Here is a 26,023-nt window from a genome sequence, read left to right as displayed (position 1 = left end):
TCTTGTGTGTTCGGCTATCGAAGGTCATCTGAAGCAAGTTCAGCTTTCTGCTCCCTCTGTGGTTATGAAGAATAAAGCAGTCGACCTAACTATTGTCCTAAACCCAACTCACGTTGGAACAGTCATCTATCACTGGTGGTTTGATAACAGCGCTGAGGTTAGCTAACACTTTCACTACATTGTTATTCTTCAGGAGAGTTGTATCACTCGTTGTGTTCATTGCAATATTGGCTTATATGTACACTTTGTTGTCATCAAAGCTGAGCAGTAGTAACACTGTAATTACTCCAATAACAAAATTGAATTCATAATTGAATATCAATTTAACACATTTACCATACCACGTTATGTTTATTGTCATTCAACTCTAACTCTACCAATTTCTTATCGCATTGAACACAGTGAGTAATATTATGGGAACTGATGGGGCTAAGTAATTTAGTGATGTTTTTGATCTAAAATGACAGACTTCAACTTGTGACACAAACTCCTATCACTTTGTCTCATTCAGGGTATCCGCGGTGTCTTGAAAAGTATTAAAAGTTGATAAATCAATTTTGGGAAAATCAAGACTCTTAATAAGTATTAAAAAGTCTTATCACGATTTTATGAGGTCTTGAATTTTTTTGGTTTTTTTCTGAATTAGACTCTGTCCAAAGAGTTTGAGTCCTAAAAACTTTTAGTAAAAGTTTGTGAATTTATTAGTTTTATTAAAAAACTAAGATGAACCGGAAATTCTGTCGTATGATAGTGGTCTAGTCTATTGCAAACTAATAGTGTTAAGTTAAAGGTGTCACTGATGTAAACGGTTACAGCTCAGTGGCGGTAAGGTCTGGAAAAATATTGACAAGGTCTTGTTCTTGTGTTAGCCTGTGGTGACCCTAGTATTCTGTTCTTGTGTTAGCCTGTGGTGACCCTAGTAGGAGGACTATCCTTCACCTTTTCCAAGGAGGGCGTCCATACGGTCATCGTCCAGGTCTCTGCTGGCAACATCGTCCTGCAGGACAAGAGAACTGTGGCTGTCTATGGTGACGTCTTCTCTTTAGCCTCTTGGCCATAGTTACAGCAATGGATTAAGTTAAAACAATACTTAAGTATTCTAGAATGCTAACAAACAAGAAGTAAATGTTTTGACATAATTCTGAAAATATTGAAGATATTCTGAAATAACATTTCAGGGATTTAATTTTTTTCCCTGCAGAATATTTCCGGTCCTATGCTCTAGCCTTCTCCTCTAACCTGGACATGCTGAACCCCGGTGTGGCTGAGTGGAGGCAGGACATCAGCAGGGTTGTCAAGAACTCCATGGTCCGAGTGAGTTCTCCTGCAGAACTGTGTGATACAGTTTCTGCATTCTACACAATGGACCAGTCATTTACAGTACTTCAATTATATCGTAACATTTGGTGCTCTCAGATACTTTTTTTCCAAACTATTTGGTGCCAGAATGGTGATAAGTGATGCTCACTTACTGTACCTAAACTGTAATTATGGGGTATGCCAATGCAACTATGGTTAATCATTTTGACCGTGTAATTTCTAAGTGCAGTAATTGTTTGTGCACAATGTGACCCAAACTCCCACATAAATCATTCATCAATGTCAATGGGAGTGCCACAATCTTTCAGGATTTTCTATCCATGAATAAGGGCTTTGGCCCCTAAGTTAATACTAGAATGAACTCTGAGGTAACGTGTTTCCTCCCAGTTCCCATCCTACTTTCACAGTCTGTCAAAAAAGTAGCTGCTAGGCTATATATATATATAAACCCCACAGTGGCTCTCAGTATGGAACATTCACTTTGACCTTCTGTCTTGTCAGATAGTCTCACATTTTACAGCAGAAAAGTGAAAGGAGACCTCTGGTACGGCACAGATGCACTTAAAAAGCCTGCCCTTTTAAACCAAAGACTGTCAAATGTTATTTTGTGTGTTTGGGGTGATTGGTGCATTATATCCTGACAGTGACTGGTACTTAGTCAAATTACATCTTAAGCAATCTTTAGCTTTTCTCAACATCAGTTACTGAGTAATGCTAGGCTACAGTAAATGACAAAGACTCCAAATCGAGATGCTAAATGCTGTCACCCCTTTGTCAACAAAGGTCACAGGTATCAGTGGGGAGCAGCTTTTGGTGTCAGTGCTTCCTGGTTTACAGACAGCAGCAGAGTTATTCATTGTACCTGAGAGAAGGTCAATGGAGTGGACACTCGACGGGAAAGGGGCACACTTGGACCAGGTACTCATTATCACCATCGCACTGTGTGCGGTCTCAAGTGCCGGTGTGGGTGCAGGCTTGTGCTCCAATTAATTAAACAGTATGACACCTGATTCTACTTATGACAGCCTTGATTTGATTGAAGACTACTCTATGATTAGTTGAACCTGTTGGAGCAAAACATGTACCCACACTAGCTCTTAAATGGTTACGATTACCCGTCCCTGCCATAACCCATGGTGAGATTTTCAAATGACACAAACCCACGTTTTAAATGATTTCCTTATTGGTTCTGCTCATTTACTTTAATGTATATTGTTTATATTGTTAAATTAATGTAATCATGCCTTCATTTAAACAACAGCTTTTTTGTCATATCAGCGTCATAGTCATACTGTATTATGGTGAGATGATTTTTTTTCCTTGATTATGTTGTTCACATCACAGTGGGTTCTCGATGTTCTCAGAATTACTTTTTCTCCATTCACTGCCTTAATTACACAATAATGCATGCAGATTTAATGTATGTTTAATACATGTTTTGATCACTAGGTGGCAATGGCCTCCCATCAAAGTATGACTGACCCTGGCCAGCTGATCAAACCTGCAGAATTTGTCCCTGCATAACATTGCACTGTAACATCACAAATAACTTCAGATAACACAACACTTATCATCAGATTCAAATAGTTGTAAGGCATCACGTTTAATTCAATCACATAGGATTCACAAACATTTCGGATTTGTAATGTTTTATCTTGCTGCTAAAGATTCTTAGATAATCCTTAGCATTCAATGCAGCTGTCAACATGCCACATTTTCGTCTGCCTCAAGCAATCATGCATGTACTGTATTCTGTATTAGGATCATATTTATGAGTTGCCTGGGCTGTTAAAATGAAGAATAAGCTTATCTGTAATCTGTGCATGCTATAAAATAGGACTATAAGATTAATTGCAACAAGTAAACACAATTCCTCTCTCTCACGGTTAGTCTTGAACTGAATTAATAGTTATTTAATTACAATGATGCATCATGTAATTGAACCCATGAATTATAGTAGGCCAACCTGAATGGGGAATTAGAGGATGTATTTATCTAAAGCCAGTCTGATTACCTGGCAGAACCTAACAGACAATGGGGTAATACATCTTAGTTCAGTGTTTTATCTTCGATGTGTGCGTGTGCGTGTGCGTGTGCGTGCGTGCGTGTGTAATGTCTGGGGCAGCTTATTAAAATGCGTAATAGATTTACTGACCCTGATATGCCACTAAAATAAAAAGTAATTATTCATGCTATGTAGAGGAGTCTAATTTTAACCAATGGATAGATTTTTAGAAAGAGTGAGATGGAATAAGTGACGCATGGCTAAGGACTGAAATTAGCTCTGGAAAGGCATTTTGGCTTCTTCTTAAGTGATTGCTTCATTTAGGTGTGAAAACCACCGGAAATGGAGAAAAATGTAATTTGGCTATTTTGAGATAGAATTTGCTTGAATTGTAAGTGCCTTTTCAAGGGAGTTCATTTTTAAACCACTTCATACTTCTCCTAATTTAATATTATAATAAAACTACAAAAAAATACATCTCAAACCTAAAGAAAAAGAGAAGAGAGATAAGGTATTGCAATATACAAATAAATTGGTTCGGAGCCTGAAAAGTTGGTTCGCTGCTGGAACCAGAACATAGTGGTTCTCAGCGCAAACCAAAAACTAGAACCGTGACGTTGTCAGTGGGTGTCTCTGACATCATCAGTGGGTGTGTCTCTGACATCATCAGTGGGTGTGTCATATTCTAGGCTGTGAAGAATAGCAAGGAATTATTATTTTTGTGTGTATGTTGATGTTCTATCAGCATGTTCTGATGTGCTAGATGTTCATAGTGATGTTCCTTCTTAGCTGCTAGCTAGCTACCAATGCGTTTTGATTCAGAGCAAGTCAGAGTGTGTTTCTGCGTTATTTGGTTTGAGGTGTACCAACATTCAAATAACCATATCTTCTTCACCTATTTCTATGCCACGTCATTTGAAATCTTACAATTTGTCATTTTATAATCTGTTAATTTGAAAAAATGACCTTGCACTACTTTTTTTTACCGCACCCCGTCACAAATGCCATTTTATGATCATAATTCAAGCTAGTGGATGAAATGATTTAGGTTGAAATATTGATGACTTTGAAATGGCAGCAGCAACCAGAAACATGCTTTCAATCTCTACTCCACAGCTCTCTCAAGTCCTGCTAAGTGCTCTCAACCAAGACCTCATCCAGTTCACTCTGAGACCCGGTGTCCAGGTCAATGTTTATGCCACGCGTTTGTCTCCAGGTTAGTACAGGTCACCTGTTCACACACCTGGCCCATAGGGTTGTAAACACCTGGGTCATACACTTGGCCCATACGGTTGTAACACCTGGGCCAAATACATGTCCAGTTGTAACTGAGGGTTAAACTCCTTGAATTAGCTTGTAGTATATCTGCACGTTTGTCAGCACAGCTCTTCTGCTCATCCAGTTGCCATGCCTGGGTCAAAGACTGTGTCAAATACAAAGTAACTGTGGTGTGCTTGATTTAGATGGTAGTTTGTTTGCACTGTGGGTCTATTTTATTGGTTCAATTGTACAACTAAATCAAGCGCAGCTCAATATATTTTATAATATTTGGTGGCCGAGGTCTGACTGTCTAAAACAGACACAGGCACAATGACGTACCGATGTCACAGTCGGTTTTCTACAGTCCCTGACCCATCCTCAACCCTGAAGGAATAGTGCCACTGTATGTGATAACATGACATTTTACTTGAGGTTAATGTCAATTGTCAATGTCATGATGCCATCACATCTTGATTATTACAGTGAAATTACACAATGGGGGACACTAAAATACGTCCTGCCAGTTGTGTGTCATACTGAAAGACTAAACCCACTTGTTTCCTCTTTTCTCTCCTAAGCTCCTCTTTTGGACACCAGTGAGACTAGTTACAATGTTGCAGCAGTGATCATGCTTGTGTCCGCCGTATTTCTGGGTCTGGCCATCTTTGTTGTCTATAAGTTCAAAAGGTACAGTATGAAAACTGATTTAAAAACAACTAGTTTGAAGCAAACATGCAGATGAAAAACCTTGTGGCGTATTTGCTATAAAGTTTGCCACAAAATGTTGCCAGAGGATTGCAGCCCTTTTCCCAATTGCAGTGAATCTCTTGCAAATCTTTGGCAGCAATGAACAGCTGTTGCCCCTAGTGGTGAACAGTTAACCAGAATTGGCAACACGTGGTGAACCTCCAGTAAACCTTTGGCAACAATGCCCATTTGTTGCAACAAGAGGCATATTTATCAGAAAGTGCTTTGAAGTTCAAGGAAGCTTGAACAATCAAGGATACACAAGACACCTGTCATCATGACATCACACAAAATCTGTGGTCAGCAGCACAACAGAGTAGTAACGGGAGGTCCTATTGAAATTGTACTGATGATGGTAAGTTAAACCACTAATAACTAAGCTGAGATGTGCTATGGCAGCTACGTATCAACTAAACTGCCTGAATTGTGATGTCATCAGGGTTTTTCCTGCCTTTTCTCATAGCCAGGGTCAACATATCTGTCCATCAGCATCACCACTTGGCTAGCTACAGTACTTGCATAGCCTACTAGCTACCACTAGCTAACTGTTGTCGATGGATTCATTCTCTTGCTCTTAATGGAAGAGTTTGTGACATTGTGGTTCCATGACAATTGAAAATAAAAAACATATGACATCTGTAAGAGTCTCTAGGCAGAGAGGGAGGTCGACACAGGACTGGTTTGATCAGCACGTATATTTCGCTCTACAGCTCAGCACGTCACTGACGTGCTGGCGCAATTCAGTTTCAAAATAATAATCAGCCCTTTCGGGGATCGGCTCGCTCGTTTCGGCACAGGGTCTCTCTCCGTCTGGCAGCTTGTCTCTGCCTCGCTCACTCCCGGGGGAACAAACACACACAGGTTAAATAGACCGGTTGGATAACGAGTCTGATTACTGACACCTGTCCGTAATCAGATCGTCATCCATCCCCCAACAACAGTCTGGCTCCCTCTGCAGGCCAGAAAGCGCCATGCTCCCCACAACATCTAATCAGTTTTCTTTCCCCTCATCCCTAAACTGATATTAATCGAACCAGGTGAGGCAAAGTTTGGCTTGAACAAATGCATGCAGCTATCAAGGAACAAAAGGCCAACCCTGCTGAGAAAAAAAACTAAAATATAAACCATTTTATTTAAGATAATGTTCTTCTGTTTTGTGTTTGTGTTTCAGTGTATGCCATCAACAAGGGTTAGTAAACGACCGTAGGATGAAAGACTGACTACAGGGCTGTTTACTCACACCCTCAAAAGTTTATACCCTGAAAAGGGCTACATTTCTACGTTGATTTTGTATTTCTTCCAGTTGTAGGGGGTCTAGCTTGTTTTTTTTCCCTGTAAAAACTGTTGTAGCCCCTTTAAAACGGTTGAAACCCCAGAAATATCACTTTATTTTTACATTTCTATATTTTTGAAATGTTTTACATTTGGTGGACACTTTTATCCAAAGTAGTACAGACAAATTAAGTGAATCATCTAAATGAGTTCAATGTTATTGTGAATGTTCACCAAAATGTTTGTTTTGAGTTAATTTCATGTTGTATACAATGCCTGGAGGTCTCTTTTATTTTTTATGTTTTTCATGTATTAGATACAGATACAGTCGCGAACATACCCATAGCGTCAGAGCGACATCTCTCTGTCTCTCTTGATTCACTTGCTGAACAGAGGTGAGCCGTGTTTTTTAAATGCTCTAGGGAATTATATTTTTTTTGTTCAGATAGAGGAAGAAATATGTGAGTCCCTGTTGATGCTATGCTAGGACCAGGTGCCATTGCCATTGTCTTTTATTTTATTTGTATTATTAACAATAGAGGAGCTGTGCAGAGGGGTAATGGGGGGTGAGGTCTTAGGAGGGACAGTCAAGATGTAGCCATTTTTCTCTCTTATAGCCCCCATAGCCATCACTTCATATTGTGTACTGTAGTTGTATTAAACAGTCCAATAAACATCTTATTTTGATCTTTTCTCTTTTTCTTCATGGTTTAAATGGTAAATGGACTGCACTTACAGGTGAAACTCAAATCGTGAATATCGTGCAAAAGTTAATTTATTTCAGTAATTCAACTTAAAGGTTTAAACTTAAATATTATATAGACTCATTACATGCAAAGTGAGATATTTCAAGCCTTTATTTGTTATAATTTGGATGATTATGGCTTACAGCTTATGAAAACCCCAAATTAAATATCTCAGAAAATTAGAATATTGTGAAAAGGTTCAATATTGTAGGCTCAAGTGTCACACTCTAATCAGCCAATGAATCCAAAACACCTGCTAAGGGTTCCTGAGCCTAAATGGTCTCTCAGGCTATGTCCACACCTATACGTTTTTTTGATAAACGTTTTTCGTATATAAAAATATTACCGTCCACACCAGCATGTTTATAAACAATGTCTGTGTCCACATGCATACGCATGAACGCAATATAAACGCTGTCATTGAGCATTCCACACCAGTAGTCTGCGATATAATTTTATCCCCATAGCCCCGCTGGCCAATCAGACGCCTCTGTCTCTCAATGTTCTCGATCATTAACTGTGCATTTATCTGTAAACAGGTTAAAAGTCAAGTTCACATTGAAGGAACTAGAAGCACTTTGTTCACATCCATTTTCCTCGCTTGTGTAGCCTCGAACACCGTTGCCTGTTGTAAACATAGTAGTTACTGGTGCCAGGATATGACGTTGGAGGGAACAGCAAACAGCTGCAGTGCGCATGATCATAGAAATCTACGTGCATGATGACGTGACGAATACAAAAAGCTCTGTCTATCTCGTCCACACGTCAAAAATATAAGGCGAATATACAGCGTTTTTAAACATCTTCACTCTGGCAGGCGTTTTTAAACATCTTCGTTTTCAGAGGGCAAAAACTCGTTTGCGTCTGGACGAACCCCCCAAAACGAATATAAAAATCCACGTTTATCAAAAAAACGTATAGGTGTGGACAGGGCCTCAGTCTGGTTCTGTAGAATTCACAATCATGGGGAAGGCTGCTGACCTGACAGTTGTGCAGAAAACCATCATCGACACCCTCCACAAGGAGGGAAAGCCTCAAAAGGTATTTGTGAAAGAAGTTGGATGTTCGCAAAGTGCTGTATCAAAGCACATTAATAGAAAGTTAAGTGGAAGGAAAAAGTGTGGAAGAAAGAGGTGCACAAAAAACAGGGATGACCGCAGCCTGGAGAGGATTGTCAGGAAAAGGCCATTCAAATGTGTGGGGGAGCTTCACAAGGAGTGGACTGAGGCTGGAGTTAGTGCATCAAGAGCCACCACACACAGACGGATCCTGGACATGGGCTTCAAATGTAGAATTCCTCTTGTGAAGCCGCTCCTGAACAACAAACAACGTCAGAAGCGTCTGACCTGGGCTAAAGAAAAAAATAACTGGTCTGTTGCTCAGTGGTCCAAAGTTCAAATTTTGCCACAAAGTTCAAATTTTGCCTCATTTGGAAACCAAGGTCCCAGAGTCTGGAGGAAGAATGGAGAGGCACACAACCCAAGACACTTGAAGTCCAGTTTCCACAGTCTGTGTTGATTTGGGGAGCCATGTCATCTGCTGGTTTTGGTCCACTGTGCTTTAGTAAGTCCACAGTCAACGCAGACGTCTACCAGGACATTTTAGAGCACTTCATGCTTCCTTCAGCAGACAAGCTTTATGGAGATGCTGACTTGATTTTTCAGCAGGATTTGGCACCTTCCCACACTGCCAAAAGTACCAAAACCTGGTTAAATGACCATGGGATTCCTGTGCTTGATTGGCCAGCAAACTCGCCTGACCTGAACCCCATAGAGAACCTTTGGGGCATTGCCAAGAGAAAGATGAGAGACATGAGGCCGAACAATGCAGAAGAGCTGAAGGCCGCTATTGAAGCATCCTGGTCTTCCATAACACCTCAGCAGTACCACAGGCTGATAGCATCCATGCCATGCCGCATTGAGGCAGTAATTCATGCAAAAGGGGCCCAAACCAAGTACTGAGTACATATGCATGATTATACTTTTCAGAGGGCTGACATTTCTGTATTTAAAATCCTTTTTGTGTGATTTCATGTAATATTCTAATTTTCTGAAATATTTAATTTGGGGTTTTCATAAGCTGTAAATAACAAACAAAGGCTTTAAATATCTCGCTTTGCATGTAATGAGTCTATATAATATCTAAGTTTAACCCTTTACGTTGAATTACTGAAATAAATGCACGATATTCGAATTTTTTATATATAGCGCCTTTTTTGCTGCTCCAAAGCGCTTTACAACGGCCTCTCATTCACACACACATTCACAAACCAATGGCGGCAAGCTGCCATGGAAGGCGCTGGCCCGCTCACTGGGAGGAATTTTGGGGTTCAGTGTCTTGCCCAAGGACACTTCGACACAGGCCTCGAACCGCTGACTCCTGCGCCATAGCCGCCCCTTTAAATGTGAATAGATTGTAATAATAATGGATGCAATGTATGTTGGAATATTGTTTTCATTGTACTAAATCTAAACCTTGTACTAAATTTTCTGTGAACAATAAGAAACTGAGTAATACAAAGTATGATTTTTTGTTCACCTTAATATCACCACAAATGTTTACCACAGTAAATGTGCAGAAAACTTAATAACTGTTTACCGGAAATCTGCCAGAATTGTTTGCCAGAGATTTACTAGAGGTTTGCCACAAATGTATGTGAAACTATGACCTTGCCACATATGTGTCACGGCTTGGTGAAAAGGGCCGCATGTCGGGTTTGTGAAACCTCGCAAACGAGCAAAATGAGTCTTGTTGTGAAAACGTTTGTTTTCCGGTTCTTTGCATATGACGAAAATGTAAGCGATGAAGAACACATTCACTAAATACCTACAGTTTGTTAGCAAACTTGGGTGGGGGTAGTATTCATATTTTTGAGAGAGATACTCCCAACCCACATCCACATAAATAGCCATGTCTGTTTGTTGACAAGACCAATGCTGCCATCAAAGACTTTATCCACAGAGAAAGGTTAATCATTTAACATACTATTCATGGGACTGGTCTGTCATACACCTTCTACTTTTGTTTTTGGGTAAGTGAGTTATGTGTATGTACACGTTTGTATGTAAGTTACATGCCATAGCCAAACGTGTTAATTTGTTAACTATGTAGTGAGTTACATGACATAGCCAAACGTGTTAGTTTGTTAACTAGTATACTGAGTTACATTCAAAAATGTGTCAGTGTTTACTAGGCTAGCCACACAGGTGTTAGCTTGTTAGCTAGCTAGCTTTGCTAGAGATATAATAGATTATAGAAAAGGTAAATGCTTTTGTAATGAACTGTAATGTTGTGTGGAAACAAAAATAAGTATTCATTCACAAACTGCACATCACTCATATGTGTTAATTTGCTGTTGAATAATACTGTGGATTGAAATTATTTCACGAGCCTATTTTTTTCTGTGCAGCATGTAGGATTACTTCAGTACAGTACACTATGTTCACGAGTCTATGGAAAGCATGCAAGCCTACACTAAAAGTGTCCACACCTCTGATCTGAAATGTGTCTTACAGAATGACGAGGTGAGAAGTTCTGAGAGATGAGACCTTGATGTGAGTCACCAGCACTTCAGGTATTTGTCATTGTCGTTGTATTAGCGATTCTATTTTATGAACATAGTAGTATCTTGTAAAAATGGTGTGTTGATAACAGTGGGAAATCATTTTAAATGTACTGTCTTCTATTTTTATTACAGCTTTGATGCCCGGATGGGATTGGAAAGAACTACACAAGTCCCACTAGATGCTTTAGGGCTATAATGATACATGCATACACACAGACACAACATTGTTGTTTCCTTTTGCCATTTTTTCCATTGCCATTTGTGACACATTCTAATGCTTCGGTCCTCATGTCGGGATCCGATCCGTAATGATCAGACTTTTCTTTCGAAAAATGTGAATACATTTCCGCATGCACTGGGCCATGTACCGTGAAATCTTGGGTGAGAACCTCCTTCCCTCAGCCAGGACACTGAAAATGGGACAAAGACCCAAAACATACGGCTATGGCAACAAAGGAGTGGCTCAAGAAGAAGCACATTAAGGTCATGGAGTGGCCTAGTCAGTCTCCGGACCTTAATCCCAAAGAAAATCTGTGGCGGGAGCTGAAGCTTCGAGTTGCCAAGCGACAACCTCCAAACCCTAAGGACTTGGAGAGGATCTTCAAAGAGGAGGGGGGCAAAATCCCTCCTGGGATCTGCGCAAACTTGGTGACCAACTACAAGAAACGTCTGACCTCTGTGCTTGCCAACAAGGGCATCTCCACATTTTTCAAAATTCATATAATGTGTTTTGGGATTTTCTTTTAATATTCTGTCTCTCACTGTTAAAATGAACCTACCATTAAAATTATAGACTGTTCATTTCTTTGTAAGGGGGTAAACTCACAAAATCAGTAGGGGGTGAAATGCTTTTCCCCACTATATGTACTGTATATCTTCGAAGCCATACTCTAATCTGCAATAATGTATAAGGTGGTTCCCATCTTTCTCATTCTCTGGGATATGATTGACAAAGACAGTATAATCCATTCTCAGTCTAGAGTCTAGTGAATGTGTGTCAGTGTGTCCTGCATGTATCAATATTCATCTATCTCATTTTGTGAGCGAAAGATGACCTTTCCCAAATGCTAAACACAGTCATTCAGGGTGAAGCATTCAGCACAATGGCAGGAAAGGTTGAATAGATAAGGCCTGAGTCAACACAAAATATACAGTAGCATATTAATTAGTTGTACATCCTCTGTTACAGCCCCACATCTGGCTTGCAGAATAACATCCATCCATCCAATGTCTTACATCCATGAAGCACTAGTATATGTGTTACGGTACATGTGGGAATACGGTACATGTGGGAAAACTAGGGTTAGGATTAGGTGCTAGGGTGCTACGGTTATGGGTAGGGGTAGGGTTAGGGTTAGACATGCCAGCATCTACCAAGTCGACGTAGCACCTAACCCTAACCCTAGTTTTCCCACATGTACCGTATTCCCACATGTACCGTAACATGTGCACTATAACCTGTTGGACAAGGAAGTGTGCTCATTAAGTTAAGAAATAAAGAAATCTGTGTCCATTGAAATAACTATTCATAAACAATTTAAAACAACACATACAAAAAGACAGACAACACATACAAAATGTATATAATTGTAAATTAATAACAATTGCATCAGATTACTACCTGTTTTCCCAAGAAGGACAACCATGGTAATTGCCTGCTGAAACCTACTATTACGTCAAGTAACATTTCACACCCCTGGTACCGAATTTTCCACCATTTCTAACTTTCAAGAAAATGACTGTAAATATCACCCATAACTAAGTGATGAAGCCTATATCTTTACTCACAGTGGGTTTTGCAGGCTTACGGCAGTAGACCAGGGCTATTATGCTGCATTACTGATGTGTGGGTTTGTAATTGACCAAGTGTTTCTCCTGAGGTCCACTGTGTTTCTGTCTTGTTCTCCTGCCACAGGACTCTTTGCATGCGTCTGACCGTGCTTTATTCATTTCCTGCCATCTATGGTCCAGGGGTTGTTGTTCTTCCTCCTCTTGGGAAAATACAAACCCATAAACCGGCAAAGCGAAGCCTCAACAACACTCGATCAAGAACAACTAATGCAGAAGCAACAACAAGAATACTCCAAGGCAGACAAACAGGTGAAAAAGAATCTAAAAAACGACAAGAACAATTTATAAACAATTTTGCAGAAGGATAAGCAGTAGCAGCTCAACACAACACGAGGGAGTGCTGCTACGCTACTCGGAAGCTGGCAGGAAAACGTACAACCCCAGACAGACCTATCATTGATGGAAACTGCAAGTACTCAAAAAAAAAAGAAGGCAGTTGAAGGGAACACTTCAGGGATGTGAACAGGCCAACACCCTCCCAATAAACCAAATAAAAACTGAAAAACAGCAAAGCACCTGGACGTGACGGTATAACCCCAGAAGCCATCAGAGTAGACCCAGAGAAAGTAAACAACTCTTTGGACAGATGTGCGATGAAGAAAAAGACGAAGCAGGGGAATGTCTTGGACAGGATCATCTTGGAAACTCTTTCAAATGCACTGGACAAAGACCAACAAGCAGGTTTTCCAACAGGATAGATCATGCACGAACCACATCACCACCCTCTGCATTATTGTTGAACAGACCCTGGAGGGGAACGAAGCTCTACACCTCAAATGTATACAGCTATACATACAATCAACGTGGAAAGTAACACAACAGACATCTCACTGACAGCTTCGTTGTGAACACATGAGTTCAACAGGGCTGCCTGCTGTCTCCCTTCCTTATGACAATTAACTGGATAATGGAGGAAACCACAAAAGGTCAAAAACTCAGAATACAGTGGACACTTAATTGATGACATAGTCCTGATATCACACACACACAACAAGATGCAGAACAAAACCTCAAAACTGGCTACAGTACCACTGCAGCTACCATGAGACTCAACATCAACAAGTCAGAATCCATGGTGATGAGCATCAACCAAAACACAGATAACACCATCAACCTGGATGGAGATGTCCTGGAGTATGTGGACGCATTCACATCCCTCGGAAGTGTCATTGGGAAAGATGGAGGAAGTAACAGTCATACAAACAAGAATAGGAAATGCAGGAACCACATTTTAATGCTAAGATAAATATGGATCACCAAGCAAAAATATCAACAAGAAAAAAACGGTATCTTCAACTCCAATGATAAATCAGTCTTTCTATTCTGGACAGAAAAAAATTAGAACCACAAAACAACAAGTAATAAACTACAAGTCACTCAATAAGTTGAATTGAGTCCATCTGGATAATAATAAAATGAAATTGTCATTTCAGAATGAGTATCTTTGTTTATATAGGGTCTCTGAGTTGCATAGGAAGCAACTAAACACTTGGAGGCTGTCACTACCAATTCAGCATTTTCAGCAATTTCATAATTTTCTCTTGATCCTGACAAACTCCCCAGTCCCTGCTGGTGACAAGCATACCCATAACATGATGCAGCTATACCACTATTTTTCACACGAGGGATGAAGAAACTGCATAGGATGTGCTGGATTTGCACTCAAGTTTATGCTTTGATGTAAAACCAAATAAACACATTTCCAGCCTCCAGTGTACTGCTGTCAGTTTGTGTACTCCTTTGTCGTGCCATAACGTGATCTAGGCTATATAAATATCTAGTTGGCCAGCAGTCGTAACCGTACTAGTAACAGTAAACACTTTTATTTTTAAAAGTAACTTGTTCAAGATCGAGCGTTAACTTTATTTAGGGCCATATATATTTAGCCTATTTGTTTATATTTAGTCGGAACCTGTCATGGTGGACACTGAACATAAACTTAATCCTCTTGTATTCAATTATTTAAACTAGTTGAACTAATCCACGGTTCAAATGAAGATGTGTCTCTGATTAATTATAAACCTTTAGCGAACCCTAGATTCAGTCTAAACCAGGATTCATTGAATCCTTGGTGCAACCCAGCCTAAGTGAACCATCACTTTAAGTAACTGTATTAAACACATTCTCTGCAGGAAGATCCCAGTCATCAATATCTACACAGAGGAGCGGTCAGAGAAAGAACTGGAGGTGATCCCTACGGTGGCTTCCATAGCTGTCCCAGAGTCGGGGACCACCCTGGATCAGCTGGACAAAGAACCAAACACCCGTGGCATAAGCACAGGTACCATGTCCTTCAGAAAAGATCCTGGCCGATAACCACAAAGGCTCTCAGGCTTTACTGACCTGTACACTGGCGGACTCATGGGGGGGGGGGGGGGGGGGGAAGGGGGCCCCTCCTGGTTCCCGCACAGTTGAAAAACGTCTCTCTTAAGTGCCCTTTTGAGTGGCAAAAATGCCCTTTTGAGTGGTGAAAATGAGCGGACGTGCCCTATTGGTGCCCCTCCAATGGTCTAAACTTGACCATGTGCCCCCACAGTTGAAAAACGTTGCACTTTAGTGCCCTTTTGAGTGGCAAAATTAGAGGATGTGCCCTATTGGTGCCCCTCCAGTGGTCTAAACTTGACCATGTGCACTGATGGGGTCCCATGTTGTGCAGTAGGTGCCCTTTTTTTCTTTTCGCCCCTGCCATTCAAACAGCCTGAGTCTGCCACTGGACCTGTACAAACTTCACTAATAGATCTAGATCAGCACTCATCACTTTGTGAATATTGTATGGGCCCTAGTCTCAATAGGAAACCTGTCTAATTGTGTATTTGTATTGTGTTGTACAGGTATAATTCTATGCCTGCATGATTATGTTGTTTTGAAGTAATACACCTAGTGGAGGTTTTCACAGTTATCTCAAGCACACTAATGTAAATGAACAAAAATGTAGCAGGAGATTGCAAGTGGGCCAGGTGTTCGTTTTTTGTATGAGTTAAGTATAACACGAATGTAGCATTGCAGTGAAGTGATTGCATTTTCATAAATTAATCTCAATGCAGTTCCGGTTGATTTCACTCCCATAAAAAATACATGACTGCAAGCAGGAAAGATAGATGTGCTTGCATGGAAAAAAAAGATACATGCTTGTGTGCAAATGCTGAAGTACACTCTTTTTCCCTCTGTCTTTACCTCTCCCTCGGCTAGGGTATCTGCCATCCCAGCCAGACATCAAACTTTCAGATGAAGTACCCCATGTGTTTTAATGTTGTGAGTATAGCCGACTCAAAAGCAATACATCTTCTTTGGCAGTTACTTCCAGCAAGCTATGAAACCACGGACACAGTGAATGGTCCCAAGTGTTTTTCTACTCATGCATGGACGGGCTAGTTCATTATCTGTGCAGCCTGGACTCAGAGGAGGAGACTGTACATAATACTTGGAAATTGTCATTTTGAATTGAAATGTACTGTGTATTTTTGGCAAGGAATAGGAAAATAGTCTAAATATAAAATTGTTGGACTAAAGATGATTTGATTTCACTGGTCACAATGATGTGTTTGACTAGAAGACATTAAAAACAGCAAAGCAACAGTTATGTTATGTTAATTATTTGAGAGTGTCTTTTCATTGTTTGGTTGCTCTGGGTGAGGTGGATGATGTATTTATGATGTTTTTGTGAAGTGTAATTAGTTTGACTAGTTTCATAGAAGTCACATTTGAGTGAGACGAAGAGAGAGAGGGAGTTGCCTGAATGTTTGGTTTAGAATATCCTTTCTCATTATGTTTTGTACAATCAGTCAATCTTATCAGTGGTGACTTGTGTGATAAAAAAAAGTGGGCCATGCAGGATGCAACAGTCTACTGAAAGTCCGTAGTCACAATGGCCTGATCTTGAGATACCACATGTAAGTCAAACTTCTGCATACGTTTGTTATTGATAAACATTTGAGAAGTACAGTATGTCTGTTTCTTAAGTTCAGAACATTCATATGTTGCTTTTTACAATGCTCAATGCAACAAATGATCTACTGTTACTTCCTCCTCACAGTACTGTATATACTCTACCAATTCCTGACGGCTTTGTTGATTGGTCAGAAGGTAAGAGCATAGTGGAGCCCCAGTACCTCATCCTTTCAAATAGACTAATGACCCCAGGACACACTATGGTATATACAATATGGAGCCATCATGGGTGGATGTGCTCAGAAATTACCATATGAAATGTCAGATATTCTGGAGTTCCTGAGGAGGTTTCAGGATGACGATAGGGACATACAGTATAGTACAGAACACTGCATGCTACTTTGTTCAATTTCAGTTACTCCTACACTGAATATGTGCCAGGGCATCACATCGGTCGGATTCTGCTGCTGCTGTTGCTTCAGCAGCACTCAACTTACAGTTCAATCACAGGAATCGCCAGCGTTGCATTCTGCCGTTGCCTCTTAGGGCTTCAGGGCAAAGGCTTCAGATCCTACCACCGTCTTTTGCCACGAGGGACAGAGACTTGAAGACATCTACTGTTGACAGTCTGTCAACGTCAACGAACAGCACTGTGACTATTATAGCCGGTCTGCTGTCGGAGAGTTAGAGAGTTCCAGAAGTTCTTCATCCAGCTCTCTTTTTAAGTGTTGTCAGCATCACGAGTCAAAGAGAAGCCTAAATAAACGATCACTCTTTGCCAGAAAACTACTGTAGCTGTCTCTTCCAGGACAGACATCAGAAGATCTGCTCTTATTCAGTGCTTATTATGAAAACTAAAATGTGGTACCCTTTGTTAAGCAGTGTGTTCATAGAGTACTGTACATATTTGTTTGCATGGTATTTGTTTTCTCATTTTTAAATTATATACTAGAGCATTTGGAGAGGTAAAGTGCTTTCCATTTGCAGGCTAGCAACAACATTGATTCTGAATGTTGTGACTTTAACTGTTCCATGTGGTCAGATGTTTTTTATTTAGTTATTTATTTTATATATCCTGCACCAGCCAATGTGGGTTGAAAGAATAAACTAGAAGCAACATTACAGATTGTATAGTGTGGTGTGTGTAAACCTGGGACATGTCATTTGACATGTTAACCGTTTAGCAGACACCTTTATCCAAAGCGACTTATAATTAGAGGTTACAGGGACAGTCTCCCTGGAGTAACTTAGGTTTAAATAATACTAGACGTCTTGAGGTTTGGCCTTTTGGGACTGTCCCCTTGGCGCCATTGTGAACTGCACTGAAGTCTGCAGTTCAACATTTGAAATTAAGAAATCAGTGGAGCTGCCCCTAAAGGTTAGTAATAAAGACAGATTTAGTCAATGATCATGAGTAAGTCAGATCCAAATGTTATAATAATATATGCCACTTTTAGCAGGCCCTTTTATCCAAATTGACTAGTAGTATAGTGTCCTTGCTCGTGTAATTTATCAACACGGGACCATTTCCAACGTCGAAAAATAAATGGTGGTGAAGAAAGCACAGTGGGATTGGTACATGATAAGAAAACCATTCTGAGTTGTCCCTATTCTGCCCATAAGAAGTATTAGTTAGCATACACCATGTTCAGAGGAGCAATTTGCATATGCTTGAAGGCCGACTGGGAGGACAATGAAAGCGCCAAGCAGCCTGGAGTGCATCTAATGGGCTAGTTCCACATTTATCCCGCTGTGCAACAAATTAATTATCCCCCTTGCCAGGAAATCAACACACACTCAGGGAGGGGTTTCATAGACAGAAAAGTAGCACCTTGAATGAAAAATGTCCCACGCAATACCCTGCGGCAATATTGTGTTAGCCGCAGTGTGAAATTGATGAGCATGTTTCCTTTCATTGAGTAGTGCATTATGGTATCTATCCCTGCAACGAATAATCCATTAGCAATTGTCACCGTTCAATTTGATTGTGGACCGCGTAAGTTCCCAGGGCTGTGAGGGGAATACGGTAGCGATAATAGGATCCAGAATAATGAGAAACAGAAGAAGTAGAGTGAGACTCTGAAGGATTTGATGGATGGTTTTGCAATGATGAGGATTGGTGCGTGTGTTATGATGATATGGTCGTGAAATGGTTACACAGAATATAAAACTGAACAACTAAGGATGCTGTTGTGGGGCTATTTGTATTTGTTTATATTTCTGGGGAATTTAAATTGAATGTCCACTCATCCAACTATGGTGTAATAATGTTGTCGGCAATGGTTCGACTTTTAACTGTCTTTTCAAGATGAACAGTCAATTATGCTAAATGCACCTCATTTTACCCAAGTAACCAAATGACTGTATTGATTGTACGATTTTAACTTGACTGGATTTCAGTCACATTAAACATTTGAAAAATAGCAACAAAACAAAACTAGTACATGCCCAGAGACCATGATAACTGTAAAATCAGTGAGCAACATTTATCTGACCCAAACTTATCAGACTTCTAGCAAAAAGAGGTGAGTTCACGGTCTACATTTTAGATCATGACATGAGGGAGTGGTGTGTGTACACCTGGCAGACATAAGGGATATGTATTCTACCCCTCGGAGGATGATATTTTAAGCAAGTGATCCATCTATAAAGCTGAGGGGTGTTTGAGGCGATCATTATGACTACCAACACCCCTGACACCCACCGAGCTCTACATCAATCATACAGTATGGTCGTTTTTGGCACCTTTATGGCAAACACTTTTCACAATGTTAACTGATGTTCAATTACACATATCCACAGTACTTTATGGTAAATAACAATTTGGTTTTTTTCATGATTGGTCATTCTGTTGGTTTCTTTGAGGAACATACATGATGTACTGTATATGCAGTATGTAAATACAATACTGTAGTCTTTGCATTATAAAAACACATAATTTCATAAAAAAATACATTTATTTTGAACAATTTTAAAATGACATTTTGCTTACAGTAAGAAAGATTAATTAAAACAGAACAGAGCATTAACATACAGTAGCTAATAAAATGAACAAGACCGCAGTTTGCCCATGCACTAAAATGTCTATCAATGTTGCAAAATGTTCAACAAGACTATCAGACACAATTTGTAATAAATGCTTTCATTAATATGTTTCGTAAGCTTGACTGACTGATTTTCATACCCATCATAGTATCTTACATGTTTCTGATGTTAACTGGTGAGTTTTGAAAAAGGTGAACACAATTGTGAAAGTTAAATTGTCACTAGATATGCCCAACACAAATATAATGTAGGAATATACATTTTCATCACTCAAACTGTACAGTACACCTTTTTACAGTACGCCTTAAAGCCCTTCTAGATTACTACTACCTGTTACTTTTTTTTATCAACATATCACTTCTTCTTACATTCATCATTTGTGCAATAGTACCAGCTGTTACTATTACTGTATGAAGTGGACATCTGAGAGATAAGCATGTTGAGTTAAAATCATCCTTAGTAACTGTTATCTGGCACAAAAGAAAGCAATGTTTGAACAATGTTCATATGCCTGTATCCGATATAAATCAACCACAGCGGTTGCATTCTGCATTCTCCAAATATTCAAACAATTTATTTACACCGTTGATTCCTGCTATAGATAGGTTTCTTAATAATTGTGAAATACATATTTAGTATATGCGATACAAACATGACTTGGTTGCAGTTATCAGCATCAAATTTAAATAATGTCATTAAAATCATCACAAGTGAAACACCACAGCCTTACTCAGGACGACATTTCTTAGACATTTGTACAGTTTGGGAATTCTCTCGTGATCACTCTCTCCACACTTCGTCCAATCCCCCCTGCTGATGGAATGTACAAATACATAACAACATAATGTCACCTTCTTCAAATAACGACGTAAGTTCTGAGAAAAACAGAATAAACTGAGCCAAATCTAAAAATAATATGATATTTAGGCAAAAACATAATTTTATGACTTAAGCAATATTGCCACAGTTGGTGTCAATTAAAATGGTTTATGTTAAATGCGCTAGTTTCTGCGTTTGTCTGGCTTTGAGTGCTCCCTAATAACTGTCTGCATTAGAAACACTGTTGGCAGCCCAGTGATCATGGGAATGCTGGCATACTTGAAGCAACAGGTGGCACATTCATTTTAAGGTATGAACCAAAGTGCTCCTGTGTTGCTCTGGCCGTTCTGAATAAACACTGAGCAGGCAACAAAATAATAAATCAATGGAGGTGGGACCTGTTGAGAGACTGGCAAGTGGCAAAAGTGCTGACTAGTGAAATGCATTGCTTTTGTCAACACAATCAACTGTCCCCCTGCTTAGCCCAGGTGGTTTTCCTCCACAATAAGTAAATCAATATGCTTCATGGTCACTTAATGAAGCCTACAGTGCCTTGCACTTGGGTTTGCTAAGACACAGTAGGTTGACGCAGTACGTTACTGTATATTGGTTTATTGTGTACTGTACACTGTTACAGTATAAGATAGTAATATGATAGACTACATGCATTGTGTCAATCAGAAGTTAAAAAAAAGGGAATATCATAGGGTGAATAGTGTTACTGTATGTCTGTCATTCTTATGACAGTGATATGTAAACCTTCTATCACTGGGTTTCTATACGTACTGTATCAAACCTAATCCTAACCCAAACGTGTTCTAAAAATGTTTATAATAAAATCTCTGGCACTGAAAAATCTAAATAAAAATCAGCACTGCAACTGCCTGATGGTACTTGTTCTTATCAGAGGTTGTACTTACAATGACTGATGTATAGTTGATGCACATTCACTAATGTACTTATTGTAAGTCGCTTTGGATACATTTATAAACACTGCTAAATGACTCAAATGTAATTGAAAGTTTAGACACAATGCTACAGTATTCCAGTGTGGATCAACGTAGCTTACTAGCAATATGATCATCCCAGAACATAGGATAGCTTACCTCTGCTCCTAGCCTCCAGATCGTTCTCCATCAGTTCCTTCTGAGAGGGGAACTCGCTCAGCTTCACCTTGGACATGGTGTCGTTCTTACCGACCGTGCCAATCACCTCTGGCTCCTTCTCATGGTTGTCATCCGTCTCCACACGGAGCCATGGGATTTTCCTGACAAAACCAGAGACAAGACAACACTGAATACCCGAATACAGTCACTTTATCTTAAAGCTGTGACAAACTAACTTGTAGTAAACTATACTATGTGTCTCATTTCATTAATCATTTTCTAGTCTTTTTAAAAGACCAAAATAAAGATGTGTCACGTCAACGAAGGTTCACAGTACTTATGGTACAATATTTAGCATCAATAGGTTTTGCCAGGCACATTGTGGATGCGGTATATGCCTCGTCATTTGGCAACTCTCACTTGGGAATAATGCTATCCTGAATTATGTGAAACGTACCTTTTGAACTTGTAGATGAAGAATGCCGTTAAACCAACGAACACCACAGATAGCAACATTAGCATAGCTGAGCCACTGTGAATAGGGCTGGAGTCAACCAGGGGTGCTGGGGAAATACACACACATACACCCCCCACCCCCCACACACACATACACACACACACACACACACACACACACATACACACACACACAGACACACACATAAACCTCACATTTCAGCAATTCTACATAAGCTTGCAATGTTTTCTATCACATTGAACACCTACAGTTAGGTGCTGAACCTACAGCCGTTCAGAGGGGACCATCTCTACAGCTGTTCAGAGGGGACCATCTCTACAGCTGTTCAGAGGGGACCATCTCCTCTACAGCCGTTCAGAGGGGACCATCTCCTCTACAGCCGTTCAGAGGGGACCATCTCCTACAGCTGTTCAGAGGGGACCATCTCCTACAGCTGTTCAGAGGGGACCATCTCCTACAGCCGTTCAGAGGGGACCATCTCCGTCATAGATTTTTCCATTTGAATATGACTTAAAACATAACATTTATGAGGTCCTGTGGATCACACCGTATAATTATTTTGAGTGTGCTGTTCTTAGTCACGACTAAGTCCTGAACTGAAGTGTATTATTCAGAATATGCATTGCCCCCCCCCCCCCACCAATCCTTCTCTTCTCCTCTACGCTTTGACCTTTCCACAATGTTTTAAAGGCAGCCGGGACCTTTCCATGCAGACACAAATGAAGACAGATCTGTCGGGTGGATGAAAAGGTTAAAGACATGTGGGGTTGATCGACACGTTTTTTGTGATATGCTAATATCACAAAAGACCCATCCAATTTCCAAGGTACATAGCAACGATATTCATCGGTAATCACATCATTGATTGAATCATTATCAGTGCTAGAAATACTCCCATTTTACCTCATTACTAGCAAGGTAAGTCAAGAGAGGCATCTTGATACAATGACATTGACAAAGCGAGATGGTAAATCAAGGAGGAGTACATGAAGAACTACAATGTATACATGTTCATACATGTCCACACAACTAACACATGACTTGATTGTGAATTGATTCCCAATCCGAATTCCCAATAAGGCCAATATAAAGGTCTTAGGTCCATATACATGTCTGAATTAAATGCATTTGATGCCTATAGCACTTCATACTGACGTTTGACAAGAGAGCCAAGGAGAAAACTTGTACTTGTGACTTACCCAAAGTTCGCTGTGTGATGTAAACAAGGATTTGAATGTTAGCTTTCAACTCGAACTGGATCAAGCCTTGGTTCAGGTCGTTTACAAGAACATCTGATATCTGTTATAAGGAATATAAACATGTTACAAGACCCAACATACCGTAGGCTATAGTATATTTGCACAAGAAAACAAACTGAAATGAATGCCCTTGAAATTTGGTGATGCAATGAATCTGTTCAAAGCAAAAATGTCCTTACACTCACTAAGGCCTCTTCCATCTTTTCCCTGTGTTCAAACAAGTGTGGTTCAGGCAGGATGAAGAGTTCTGCTTCTGTTGGTACACCAGGAAACACAGACACCAACAGCTGCTCCTCTGGAAACCCAGACACCTGAAAGAAAAGTGTTACAATAACACAATCCTCTGGGACAAAACATATACACAGTATTTTGACTTTGTAAGTCAAAGTGGGCCACAGGGGCGGCTGTGGCGCGGGCGGTAGAGCCGGCGTCTAATGACCGCACGGTTGGCAGATTGGCAGTTCGAACCGCGTCTGGCCACATGTCATTTAACCATTTAGTGCAAATCGGTCATCATTTTCCAAGAAAGACAAAATGGCTGAAAATACACCTAAAGATATATAGAATAACATGACATTTGGTTTGTTCCTTAGTATCCAGTAAACAGGATTACACAGGATAAACAACATACCACATCTTACATCCTGCATTGCATACCATCCTTGGAATGTTTCTTGTCATGAAATAATAATGGCCATCAGAACCAACTGATGTGATAGCCCCCAGGCCTGTAATGACACACTAGGTTCCAGAGGGACCCACTTCCTGTTTCTTGTGATAGACTTCCTGTACCTGTGCCAGAACTGTCCTCACCACGCGCCCCACGTCATCCTGCCACTCTGGGATGTCAGGGTTGTGCTCGTCAAGAGTAGGGGAGAACGACAAGAGCAGTGATTTGAAGAACTCTGAAAAACAAAATGTAGGAAGATAAGACGCCATTTATGAGTCCTTCGTTTGGATTTCAGTTGTTCGTTTTCAAACTTGAAATGATCTCTTGATCTCTTAACACTAGTCATCCCAAAGGAGGTCCATGGGTGTGATGTGACACTATAATAAAATACATTTGTTGTGAAACCCATGCCCCCCCTCTTTTACTTAACTAAATATCAGTTTGTAACATGTCAGTGCTGTTACAATTGAAAAAAATCACACATAGAAAAACATCTGGAACCATTTTCATGACCACCACACCTTTTTGAAAGAAAATATAACCAACACAAGTCACATCCTGAGGAGCGATTAACATCTGCCCAAAATGGTCTATGCACTAGCCGTACTGTGGCTTTACCCTCATCATGGTGATTAAAAACGGACCTTACAGTTATAAATGGCTTACCCATTTAAACCGCAATGTGTTACATGTGCCGGCACACACACAGCCTCCGAAAAAAGACCAAAACCCTTCACATCACACCCGTATGTCGATGTAAGTACTGATGATTCTCAAGCCTGATCTCTCTTAGGGGGCAGGAGCCTATCGCCTGTTTCCATAGTGTGAGGCGGCTTGATGTACCAAGTACCCATGGACATGACGCTGGTATGTCGCAGGGTTGTATGTCGAAAGGCAAATTGATGGTGATAACAATACCGTAAGTGTGTAATGATGTGGATAATGGATGAGGAATTATTTTGTTCTCCTGTGTGTATGTGTGTGTGTGTGTGTGTGTGTGTGTGTGTGTTTGTCTGGCAAGTTCATGAAAAAACTGTTACTGTGTTCATTTTTGTCCATCGAAACCTTACAGTTATGATAGGGCTACAGAGGCAGAAATGGACAACTTCTTCACATCCATTTCCCTGGTGATCGCAAAAACGTCACCAAAGAGTTTCCGCCCTCTGTCAAAAATGTGCAGCATGGGGGAGTGCTGGCATTAAAGAGTTAAGTTGCCCTCAATCTGTAATGCACACTACATTTGACAGTGGGTTGAAATACATCAGTCAATATGTTATACTCAGTAGGCCTATGTAGCTTTTAACAATTCTAAAAGTGGTTTTCTAATGATTTATAAGTCCTAACAAAACACATCCTGTGCATAATTTGGTGCATGGTATTGATCTACAGTACCAGTCAGAAGTTTGGATACACATCCCCCATTCGATTGAATGGGAAAGCGTGTCCAAACTTTTGACTGGTACTATATGTAATTCAATGATTCCACTGTTACACTAAACATCAACAAATGTCTGACGTCTCCAGGCCTCAATAGGGTTAATCAGTTAGTAACGACAGTCCTGGGGCTTCTTATGTTTTTTTTATTAGTGAAAATGCATTTCCAAAGACAAATAGTGACATAGAAGACAAACAAGATTAACATAATGAACAGATATACAGACAATAAAAAGGAAGTTATGGTGATGTGTGTGTTGATATAAAAGTCGGAGTGGGGATCTTAGGTTGGTGTGTGACGGGAGGAGTGTGGCACATGTGGCGTAGAAGTATAGAATAATACAAAAATAAATAATAATAATAATAATCGACTTGAAAATAAAAACACAAAATACTGTATATATATATTATTTTTTTAAAGATGGTGTTGGTGTAATAGTGATAATAGATATGACAGTATCATATTATAATATCATATCTAATAATATAATACAATAACAACACAATACAACACAACATTGACTATTATACTACTTGATATTACACCTATACGGCAAT

At 40.0% G+C, this 26,023-nt stretch overlaps 2 protein-coding genes across 2 annotated transcripts in view; one reads left to right on the top strand and one right to left on the bottom strand.

Moving 5' to 3' along the window:
• The window catches only part of LOC308173881 (VPS10 domain-containing receptor SorCS1-like), a gene marked incomplete at both ends in the record, with an annotated part of 75,005 nt that extends 59,923 nt beyond the window's left edge, over positions 1-15,082 (top strand). The window contains 7 exons of the mRNA XM_080548934.1: positions 24-157; positions 905-1,028; positions 1,202-1,314; positions 2,104-2,238; positions 4,442-4,541; positions 5,164-5,272; positions 14,899-15,082. Of these exons, the coding sequence (XP_080405060.1) occupies positions 24-157; positions 905-1,028; positions 1,202-1,314; positions 2,104-2,238; positions 4,442-4,541; positions 5,164-5,272; positions 14,899-15,082 (899 nt within the window). The remainder of the gene's footprint in view (positions 1-23; positions 158-904; positions 1,029-1,201; positions 1,315-2,103; positions 2,239-4,441; positions 4,542-5,163; positions 5,273-14,898) is intronic.
• A 5,362-nt stretch (positions 15,083-20,444) lies between these two features.
• The window catches only part of LOC308173880 (VPS10 domain-containing receptor SorCS3-like), a gene marked incomplete at both ends in the record, with an annotated part of 75,205 nt that continues 69,626 nt past the window's right edge, over positions 20,445-26,023 (bottom strand). Inside the window, 6 exons of the mRNA XM_080548933.1 lie at positions 20,445-20,509; positions 21,625-21,785; positions 22,082-22,187; positions 23,302-23,401; positions 23,541-23,672; positions 24,154-24,266. Of these exons, the coding sequence (XP_080405059.1) occupies positions 20,445-20,509; positions 21,625-21,785; positions 22,082-22,187; positions 23,302-23,401; positions 23,541-23,672; positions 24,154-24,266 (677 nt within the window). The remainder of the gene's footprint in view (positions 20,510-21,624; positions 21,786-22,081; positions 22,188-23,301; positions 23,402-23,540; positions 23,673-24,153; positions 24,267-26,023) is intronic.

This window comes from Nansenia antarctica (assembly GCF_963989245.1).
Source record: "Nansenia antarctica genome assembly, chromosome: 19".
Taxonomy (NCBI): Eukaryota; Metazoa; Chordata; class Actinopteri; order Argentiniformes; family Microstomatidae; genus Nansenia; species Nansenia antarctica.
The sequence above is the reverse complement of the archived record's forward strand: the minus strand, read 5'-3'. Positions and strand labels throughout refer to the sequence as shown.